The 12,119-nt window shown below is 33.9% G+C and overlaps 1 protein-coding gene across 4 annotated transcripts in view; it reads right to left on the bottom strand.

Moving 5' to 3' along the window:
* Positions 1-12,119, bottom strand: part of LOC145666401 (unconventional myosin-IXb-like) — a 150,438-nt gene that overhangs the window by 17,181 nt on the left and 121,138 nt on the right. For all 4 annotated transcript variants that reach the window (XM_081733611.1, XM_081733610.1, XM_081733608.1 and 1 more), the window contains one exon: positions 5,664-5,837. In XM_081733611.1, coding sequence (XP_081589737.1) covers positions 5,664-5,837 — 174 coding nt within the window. The remainder of the gene's footprint in view (positions 1-5,663; positions 5,838-12,119) is intronic.

Below are 12,119 nucleotides of genomic sequence, written 5' to 3' on the forward strand. Positions count from 1 at the left end.
TTATATGTTCGAAATCAAAAATTAAATAATTGGCTTTTAGTAATTCCTACAGCTTTAGTTCAGAAGATAGTGAAACAAATTCATGAAACAGGACATTTCGGAGTAACAAAGTGTGTAAAATTAGCTCAAGAACTATTTTTTTGGAGGAATCAAAAACAAACCTTCAAAAATTATATAAGGAACTGTGAGCTCTGTGCTCAGACAAAATTTTCAAACCGAGTTATTGCACGGGAAGACCTCCACATCCGGGCTGATAAACCCCATCGTAAGATATGTGTGGATTTGGTTGGGAAACTTCCTTGTAGTTATGGTTATTACTACATACTATCTATAGTAGATGTTTATACTCGGTTTGTCTGCTACTTGCCTTTAAAAACCTCGACTGTTGCGGAAATTATCCGAATTCTAGAAAAAGAATATTTTTCCATATGTCCTTATCCAAATTATATAGTGTCGGATCAAGGCCCACAGTTCTTATCTCAGAGCTGGAAAAAGTTTTGTATGGAGCATCGGATCCATCATGTCCTTGTCACTCCCTACAACCCAAAAGGGAATGGGATAGTGGAGCGTTCCCATGGAGAATTGAACCGTATTATTCGACTGATGTGTAGTAAGAATCATACAAAGTGGAAAAACGTAGTGAAGTTCGCGCAGGATTTGTTAAACTATTCATATAACAGTACCATTGGCTGTACCCCTGCGGAACTTTTTATATCTTTTTCGGCAGCGGATAGATTCAGGGAACAATTCCCATGACCTTTGGAGTTACAGGACATAGAGGACTCGAGGCGACACATACAAGTAGAACCTCGATGGTCAACAAAAAGAAAAAGAAAACAAGATAATATATCGAATCGTTCTATAGAAATCAAAGAAGGCAATCTTGTGATGGTCCGAACGCACTTGCTATCGGATGCATTCAAGAAAATTACACACAAGTATATGCCTACCTATACAGGGCCTTACCTCGTGACTAAAGTGGTTAATAATATGGTTTATTTGAAGGATCTCAAGGGGAGAGAGGTATCGAAACAAAATTTATCAAATATAAAATTATTTGATTGTTCTAGCGAGAAACGGAACGAATTACTCAAAGGGTTCGAATAAAAAAAAAAATTTTTTTTTTCTTGAAGGCCCTGGGAAAAATGTAACGTACGCTGGTAACGTTACATTCTGTTTTTATTCTTGTTGTTGTAGAGTGTTTGAATTTTCTTTATTTCTGGTTGTGTTAGGTTATACTTTATTCCTAAAAGTATTAAGTTGTGTTTAATCTGTTATCCGTGATTCGTTCATTATTATTTTATATTGATACCATACGTGACCTACGTAATGTTGATCTGCACCATAGCCTGGGTGTGTGTATTCTCTACCTGCGCGGTAGGCTATGTGATTGTATCCATAAACTAGTTGGGCATTGATCTTAATTAAAATTCAGTATTTATACAGGAACACACGTTTAAAAAAATGCTTGGTAAATAATATTGACCCGCGCATAATATATCTGCAGGACTTCGTTAGTGGAGAGAAATCTTATTAAGTAATTATTACGTTGAAGTTGAAATTTTAACATCACTACTCATTGTAATAAAAATTGTGTATGACCCTTTTACTCTCAAATATAACCTATAATAATAACTGCAGCTTCACGAACAAATTTTGCCATTATATGTAAATGTAAATACATATGTATAAATATTTTAGGCCTACCTTAAATGAAATTTATATAAAAACGAAGTTCTTCTCTACATTATACATTATATAATTCACTTCTTTTCATTTGCTTTTCATTTGTTTACATTACTACAAGTATTACGCTGCGTTTTTGTTTGCGAAGCGTATAACGAAGCGTCACATGGCGGGAGTAAGTGATAATAACACGTAAATTAAATATATGTTGCAGATTTTAGTTTAGGATTTAGACATATATAGATAATAGTAATATTGCAAATCTTAATTTTGAGCGGGGAAAGATGTTTACTTTTATTATTATTCGTGATGTAAATTATCATGTAGAATGTGCGAATAGACATGCCGTGTGCAAAAAGAAAAAGAAGAATTCAGCCATTTTAAGAAAAAATAATGTGACGACGTGGAGCTTTTATCTTTAGAAATTTATTATGCGAAATCGCTCGATTTTTGGCTAACCTTTAGAAATTCGGCATTCTTGGACTAACCTAAAGTGTGTTTAGATAAAAAGATAAGCTCCACTTCGAAATTATATGCAACCTCATGTGGATATTGGTCGTCACTTTTAGATGTTCGCCTTGTTAATCATGGAACTGGATGGCGAACCTGTATTGTCGTGAGCAGCATCGTGACCCGACCGGGAATCACCCCTTGCAGAGGAGTGGAGTTTGGTGGTGTCAGGAGATTGCTAACGACGTTTAACTTTGTGGAACTCAGGTAACCCGAATTTTCTTAAAATTTATAGACAGTCAGGAATACGCAGCTATTAAAAACCAAGATGGCGACTTCCACGCTACCATCATCATAATATTTCTATCAAAGTAACTTTTGAATAACAGTGTTCTAATATTTGTGTTTATGTGTTAATGATGGGGAATATAACAATGCCAAGTTAATCTGTGTGCGGCTTCACACATCTTAAACATTCCGTAGCTGTCTCTCCACTAATGTAGTCTCTCAGAATTCTCGAGAACCATGATAGCGATCATAAATAATTTCTGTTGTCATGGTAACGATGCATAACGCCAAATGTTAGGTTTCTTACTATCTAAATGATCTGAACCGTAGAGATAAGCAAATGAAATACAGGAAAAATAATCCAAGTACGGAACTTAATCACAATTTTTGTTTTGTATTCTATTAAGATCAGGTTGATGACATCTAATGACAAAATAATTACCTCACTTGTAGATGTACTTACAGCATCAGCTTGTTGCACTTACTTATTTGTTGATGATAGACTGATCTGTTATGTTGAATTGATTTTTTTTTTTTTTCTTCTTGGCACTGCATTTAGGTTGAAACTTTGTTTTGTAATTCTCCCAACAAAAGATATGTGTCACTAATTAACTTAAAGTGCTGTCTGGTAGATTTTTTTTTTTTTTTTTTTTGTTTTAGTGCATGCATGTTCATTTGTATATAGTTCATGTTTCCATTATTTCATCATTTTGGGTTTGAGGCTAAGTTGAGAAATTCAACGTTATGGCCATATATAGAGTGATGCCTCATTTCTGCCACTACTTTCTTCTATAATGAGTTTGAGAAAGAATATAAATTGTGGAACACAATAGAGGATAAATAATTACTCATATAAACCCATATTTTTTTGATAAAGACAGCTTAAATGTTAATAGCATGTTCATGAGGAGTCATGAAATAAGGATCTTGTTGAAGAAGGAGAATTACAATGTACCATACTTTATTTTTACATTGCAATGTGCCACATTTAGCCTACGTTTAGATGACTGTAGATCAGTCTAGAATAGCATCAAAGTTCGTTTCATGTGATACTACAATGAGGTACTTATGGAAACAAACAACGTGAACTGTATAATTTTATTTTACTGTCAAAAGAATACAGATTTTTTTTTTTTTTTGAAATCGTATAAATATGTTGTTGAATATATATACATTTTTTTTTTCAATCAGATGACATTTTATGTAAACTATATTGCTAATAATGTCCAAATTTCTTTTTCTCTTGTATGCTGTTACTTGAAAATAATAAACGAGATCGCTGATATAAAGTGGAATTATCTAATTTAGCCTCATAAACGAATTAAATAAAAATCATGACAGTGGAGCATAAGTAAGCAAGTAATGCTTTATAGGTTCTTACGAGCGGTTGCTATCTTCGAAAGGACTCTGGAAGACGAGTCAGAATGCGTTGAATATAAACCATAAATAAAAATAGTTTTATAACCGGTAATTTTTTTTTTATGACGTGAAAGTAAATTTTACAAAATTGTTTATATCACTCGGGATTTCGATTCGTTTTGAGATTTTACTCATTCCGGGCTTTCTTCTTTCTGTAATGAGAGAAATGACCGTTACAATCTGAACTCAATCTATTCCAGAACCCCGTTCAAGTCCCAAGACTATTTTTTCCTTTAAAATAATAAACTGCATAATTCGTTCCTGGGTCCAACAAATGCGAATTTTCAAGATGGTTTTAAAAGCAAATACAAAGAATTTTCAAATAAAACAACTAATAACATTTGAATAAAACTAATAAAACTAAAAAATATAAATACCTGCATTTATCGTAAAAATGTACGATAATGGTGCACGTGGAAGCTGGAGGAGAGAGAGATTATTGCTCAGAGGGCGAGTCTCTTTCCATGATTACTTCAGATAACTAAATGTTTACGGGGAAATGTACGCACAAACAGAAACAATGTACTGTGCATTCGAAATCTGGTGCAAAATTTGCTCTAAGTTTTCGTTCAGATTCCAAGTTGTTCGAGTTCTGCGGAAAATGATGTATATTCAACGATTTGGAGAGAAGGAATGATTTTTTTTCTATGTAGTTTTTTTGGATCCCGGAGTTATAAAAAAAAAAGTGGTTTCTGTAGTGGCACTATACATTTTATTTTATTTTTTACTTAACGTCATGTTTACGCACCGAGGCTAACAAAATGAAATGAAATCTTTCAGTTTACGCCCCACGGTTATGCCGTCTAGGCTAAAGTAGACTGATAATAAGAAATGAATGAAATGGTGGAATGAAGAAAGTGGGAGGAAATGAGAAGACTCCGAGAAAACCCACGCACACGGTGTTTGTCCAGCACAAAGTTCACTTAGCTCGAGCTTGGATCGAACCAGGGACCCCATGCACCAGAGGTGAACACTCTACCACTGAGCCACCGCGGACCGAGGCTAAAGAAGGCGGTGATGATGGTGGGAGAACCCTTAGAAAACAAAGTCCACTTGATGGAGCTAGGATTGAACCTGGGACCTCATGCGCCAGAGATGAGTGCTTTACCACTGGACCATCGCGGCATCAAATCTTGTAATAACACGAAGTATGAAATAGATTTAACTATCAAGAATCTCCATATGGTAACCAAATGTTCAGCAAATGATCACCGTAACATCATGCCATGTTCGAATATTTAACACACTTCGTCAAACGTTTAACACAAGCTTATAATGATCAATAAGCGAGGTCACTCCTCAGGCGTAATGCATTGTTGCCAGATACGCCAATGCATCAGCATTTCCCTCTTCAAAGCAGAACAAAACTGTGTACAAAGGTACAAAGTGTTAGATCATTTTCTAAGCAAGATTCACATGAAGTCTGAAGTCATTTTGCAGCAGGTATATGCAGTGAGACTCATACCAACTTCTAGCAAGATGCATTATTAAAATCTTACAGCTCGTGTCTCGCTTGTTTTACAACTTTAGTATTAATGTGCAATAATAATAAAAATACTTCGACTTCTTTGTACCTTTGAAATGCTCTTTAAGCACGTGAAGGTACATAACAGCGCTGTTGTAACACGGAAGACTCTGTGGCTTCTGGTGTAGATTCGAAAGAGAAGATCGAAATTCGAGATCCCGATAGTTCAGACTATAATTATCATTATTATAGCATTAGTCATACTTGCTCCTCATCTAGCATTAAGGCATATACATGCAACACCACACATATGCTGACACCGAAAAATTAAAACTAATGAAAATGAGATACTTACATGGAGAAAATTTGCAATGAGATCCTTATATTTAATATTCAATTTATCAGCACCCTGTTTGTTAGCCACGCTGTACGTGGAAACAAGATTGTCTTTAAATTCACGAAGTGCTTGTTTGAAAACTCTGTCCACTTCACTTGGCTTTTTGCCTTCTTCACTCTCTATTTTGTAGATCTGTAAAACAATAAAATATAAGGTAAGACCATAGTGAAGATTATATTCGTAACGACAGTCTCAAACTATCTGCACCACAAAACGATGTTCGTTTCCTACTACTCTTAAGAATAACAACCTCGTATTATAGGTAACTGAAGATGTATCATGGTTTTCTATCATTCTAATTCGTCATATCAACAATAGAAGCGCAAAATAGCTGTGGTGTCACGATTAAGAATTAAATCTATTTTTATGAAATGTTCCATAACTAAAAGCAAATACAAGATAATATTTTGCTGTGTTCATCTCCATCTACTTTTAATCAGAACTGTTCCATTAACTGTATATACACTCTTAATCAAAGCTTCCCAACTCTTTTTTAAAAACAAATTTGAGTTCATATTTTGTGGGCTGTGAAATAATGGAACTGATTCTGGTTATTAATGCACTATTTAATGTAGAAAACGTAAATAAAATTTTTTCAACATATTTATTCAAAATAAAACAATTATAAAAATTAAACTGTTTTAGAAATATTTTTTTTAGTGTTCCTATACGAATCTTCTATAGCAAAATAAATAGCAATAATAGATTTTCCGAAACAAAGATCTTAATGTTGATTGTTAAAGTAAGAATTTAGAATACAGAAATCATTCATTATAATAAAATTTAGACCAGCGTTTCCCAACCTTTTTCAACTTGCGGCACACTACGGGTGTAGCTTGAATTCTCGCGGCACACTCATAGATATTATTATTTGTAAATATAAAATACCGTGGTATTTTTTTTTCTGTGATTAATGATTTTTCTCACAGAAAAGAAAGCTCGATCACTGGTTTTACCCCATGGTTAATCATTATGCTTACTTTTCATTCTAATTTAAAAATAGAAAACAATTCAATGAAGTATTGGACTCAGGTTTGCAACACTACGTCTTTTTCGAAAACTGTATCCAAGCTTTCACTAAGAAGATAGATCACTAAATAACGAACGGACAAACAAATCTCTTTTACTTTTAAAACACAAATGTAGGTAATTTGTATGCATGTTTGCTTTGTCGAAAGTATTGAATGATATTTTAAAATTTCAGGTTACGAAATAGTCTGCAACAATGGTTATAACAATGATAAATACTTTTTTCAACATTAAAATTGTCCACAAGAGTAACATGGTATGAAACTTAAAATTGTAGATTCATAGTAGAGGTTCATAGTAATGTGAAATACAAATATACATTTTCCCTTATATCTTGCAATTTGATTGCCATAGAATTAATAATTTTGTTTCGATTTTCCCGTGGCACACCAGGGGCCCATTCACGGCACACCGGTTGGGAAACGCTGATTTAGACAGATGATCTTTAAAGAAATTACAGAAATGGAGAACACATTATTTATTCAATGCATTTTAGCAAGTGAGTTTTCATTTTGACGTAAGTAATGAATTTTCCTACATAACCTTCTTGTTAAACAAGAAGTATGGGAAGTTGTCTTCTCACTGCCAGCCAGAATACTATTGTTTTGCTAGTGCATCAAATACACACAACAAAATTAGATACATACACCATACATGAATCGAATAACTTGGTCGACCTTTCACACAATTCTTAAGACAGCAGGTCATTGATGCTTATCTCATAAAAGAAAGAAAGAAAAAGTCTAAACTTACATACGGACCAAGGCAATCACAATTAAAGATAACAGAAACAATTTTATTTCCGTATGCAGTTTGAAGAATTCATATTATTCGTTCTTAAACATATCAATTACGTTATGCACCTGATTATACAGGGTGTCTACTAAAATTCCAAAATGAAATTTCGCGACTTTTTCGTGACCTTTTCTTCACCACATCATAAAATTTCCTAACATTTTCAAGAGCAAATTTGGGTGCGAATTAGACCGAATTTTCATCCATGCGATAGAAACGTACTTTGCTTGCGATTTGGTAGCGTCTAAAGCCGACCATAAACATTTTTGGTGGTGAATTTTGACGTTTTATAAAACGAAATTTTCCAATCTGTACTTACATTTTAGTTTAAAAAAACCGTGACCCAAAAACTAAATTTCGTGACCTTTTCGTGACTTTCATGACCGTTTTCTGATTTCGTGACTTTTTCGTGACTTTCGTGACTGCCAGACACCCTGTTTAGAACAGATGTAAGACTCCCTTACACAGACACATGAGTATATCACATGTTCACTAGTCCTGAAGAATAAGGTTCATATCACTGTACCGGTTTAACACTAGGATATGTTAAAGATTGATTTTCGAGAAATACGCAAGTTCTCATTTACTCCTGTAAATGTAAAATACTTATTCGTGCATTTGAGTTTTACATATACTGTGCATTAATCCAAGTACAGCAATGAAGTACGATACTTATTACAATTAAGAGGCGCTGATTCCTACCGAGCTTATTTAATACCTTAGAAGCTTTATAAATAATACTTGAAATACGAGTAGTAAGTTTTTTTTTTTTTTTTTTTCTAAATCAAATTCTCACTTGTTCCTTTTCTGTGGTCTTCATCAAGATAAAAATTTATTTCCAATTACTAAAAGAATAAGTGATTATATTGTTACATGAAAAAACACGACAATTTCAGGCTGTAAGCATGAAACTTCGAAAAGAAATTAATCAGAGTATTAATCTGAGACTTTGTCCAATTCTAGAAGAGTTTTACGATTTCGTGTACAACTATATGACAACAGACGAGAATTGATATCTGGCTAAAGAACAAAATGGACCAGCACGGTTAAAGAGAGTAGTTGTGTTATGCACATAAGTAAGCGGTTCGGGTAAACATAATAGTATGTTACATTTTCTAATTTTCGAATAAACTAGGAAAGAACGTTCAACATTGCCATGCAATTCAATAGAATAACACACAAAAATGAAGGGTACGGGTAAAAAACAAGGAATGTCCATGTGCGTGCTTTTTCGGGTGCTTTGTCCTATCTGTTGGTGACTCTTGGTACTATTTGACTGTACATGCCATGCATGCATAGATGTAGAAATATCCATGTAAAAAGGGGCAATCTTTTCACGCTGTTTTCAATATTAAAACGCCGTTTACTCGAAAATGCAATTTTGTGACATTCCTTCTTTTTTTCCCTTACCCTTCAAATACGCTTCTGCCATCTGCAGGTACATTTCCGAAATTAAAACTACCTACATACTATATAATCATGAAAGGAGGAAACAACCGATATAAACTTATTTTTTACTCACCACAATCGTCTGTATGTGCGAATTCACTAACTTACTTTCTTCTTTTCATTAATATGTGAAATCACAATCCTCAAAAGGTGTTTTCAATATATATGGACACTGGATTGTCTAAATGCAGCAGCTAGGCTGTAGTACAAGCCATGTGGTTTGAGTGGAGAGCACCGACTGCAGGTATTTGGCTGTTCTAGAAGCGGACTGGGTGGCGTAGCGGTTATCGCATCGGCATGGTATACCGGAGATTCCCCTCAGGGATGGGTTCGAGTCCAGGCCGAGGCAAATCACTTTTTCACTCTTTGTAAGTTTCTTACATATTGTTTTGTGGTTTGATGCTAACCCACTGCACCTAATGACTCAATTTCACAGAAGTGGAGCTTACCATTATGTTCACCCAAGCTGCTTACATGTAAATAAATATCATGTAGTTTCATAATAAGAAAGACGAACTAGAAATATCTGAAGATCCATATTTCCTTGGAAGAAGTTTCACCCTGATGAAAACCACAGGAATAGTGGTTGAATTTCGTTTTTTTAAAAAAATACTCTCAACACAAATTAAAAGTAAATATTATTATTTCACTTATATAGTATAATTTGCGTAATTTTCTTACATTTTACACCTTAGAAAATTATTTATCATGAAATAGAAAAGTGACAGTCATCTCAATCAAGTTTAGTTAATATATGGATGCAAAGTATTGCTTTCAATAGGGTTATCCCAAAATTAACTTTCAGTTATTTAACCATATATTTGACCACGAGGATAGTCATGTCAACACGGTATATTTTTTCTGAAATTACCGAGATTAATACTCGTGTTAATATAATAGCTAACATGACGAAGAGACTAAGCAACAAAACTATTAAGACATCTCATTATTAACACTTTCGTTAACGAAAAATATTAATTTAAAAAAAAATGTTTAGATGTGTGAATGAATGTATCCAAAATCTGGCTGTAGATGGAATACTCGCTAAAGCTCGCTGGGGCTCCGCCCCCACACCCCCGGTCATGACTTTGCCATGAACTGTGATGACTTATAAAAGAAGTAGTGTAGAAGAATTTACTTCCTTTTACTGCAGGGACCTATCACCAAACACACTTGAATTCAAACGGCATTATTTCCTGCATATCATCTTCAATTGCATGTAAACTATGTATTCATAAACCTTTACAACTTTTAACAATGATTTAGCACAGATGAGCAACGCAGAACTAGGACATGCTCAAGAAACTTCGTATATAGAGAATAAGTAGGTGGAAAACTTTAATTGGTTTATACATTACTGAATTATCCTCCTTGTTATTTTTCTTTTTAGTTGTTATTGTTTAAACCTGTTTATAATATTTAATTATTCTTTAAATAAACGCATATATAAAATCATGTAATAACGAAAATACTTTGCTCGCGCAATACAAGCAAAAACTTCATTCCTAATACAAAACAATCATGATAGGAAAAAATACGAGAGAAAACCAAGTTTTTTTCCGAGATCGAAACCGGAAGTCCTACTAGTAAGCGGACGTCTTATTTCTTGCCGAAGCTACTACGTCCAATAATTAGCATTCTATTACATCCACGTGGTACATAACGCACAGCAAGTTCATTCACAGGCATGCGAACTACTTTAAAAACAAGCGTTTGGAAACTATGAACAATTTCCACACTTCATTTCCAACGAAAATTGCGCCCTTCACACGATATCCGAATTGCCCCGTTACTCACACGACATGCTGCACATGTCGCGAAATGTTCCGTTTTTAAGTTTTCGGGAAGTATGAGAACAATTAACTATGTTCAGACATTACAGATATATAACAATAATAATTCCCTAAAATTAGACATTTTACTCATTAACAAATAGTAAAAGAAAACCTAGAATTCCACTATTCTTCGCATTTAAATACTTCGTTTGAAAACAAATACGAATAGTCAAACGCATCTCACAAATAAAATTTCACCTATCAGACCAAATTGTATTGAAACATCATGTACTACCCAAATTTATATATATAAATAACCTTTCATTTGAAAATACAAAGAATAATTAAACTGAAGTACTCACATATTTAACCTAAGGAAGCAAAACGATACAAAAGAAACTCTCATTGAAACAATATGATATCAAACAGACATACACTTCCGAAAACAGTAAGAAAGCTACAAACAAACATATTCACATATTTAAAAAAATAATAATAAAAAAGAACTGAATCAAACAGTGCAGCGATTCTCCCCATTACTAAATCAGATATAAATAAAAAAAAAAATAACAACATAACCAATTTCTCAAAATCCCATTCATTAATAAAAAGAATTAACAGTGAATTTTTTTCGCATTCTTTAAAAAAGCACATATATAAAGTCATTAGTATTTCGACTTCAGAGGTGTAATTTCATCTACACTGGCCCCAATATGTACTATGTGAGCAGTAAGTACAAAAAAAAGTTAAAAATATAAGAAACTGAGTAGTCCAGCGGAAACATATGAGGTTACGAACTAGGATGCCCGAGTTCTATTCCTACCAAATTCTTCTCTTACTTTTTTCTTTCTTGAAACATTTACTTTTATATTGATTGCTAAAAAGCTTGAGTCTATTATGCATGGAATTTGATTTCCACCCTGCCCAACGGACAAACTATTGAATCGAAAGGAGCACTTTCCCACGTATCCCATATATTATAACTATGTAAGCTGCCGACGAGACAATTGCCAAAAGGCGTTTGTGTGTGTGTCTGAGTCTGCTTAACATTTATAATCATGCTTTTTTGGCATCTATTATGACTATTTCCAAACCGTTGTTCAGATATTGACGTAGTTTCGGTTTGGAGGCTAGAGTTGTGCTATAGACTTCACAATTGATATACGTATGTATTTTAACAAGAATCCACAAGGGGCATAAAAGGGAGTTTTTCTTTTTTTGCGATTTCTCGCATCCTTCCTATTTGAGGCACACACGGTTGTCGCGAGACAAACTGTATTGTTGTCTGGTCTGGTCTGGACACTATATCGCGTAAGTGATGCCCAGTGTTTCCTCCAAACCTGTATATTTTTGGGGGGCACTGCCC

The sequence above is a fragment of the Thermobia domestica genome, chromosome 12 (genome assembly GCF_964235325.1).
Source record: "Thermobia domestica chromosome 12, izTheDome1.hap1.1, whole genome shotgun sequence".
Classification (NCBI taxonomy): domain Eukaryota; kingdom Metazoa; phylum Arthropoda; class Insecta; order Zygentoma; family Lepismatidae; genus Thermobia; species Thermobia domestica.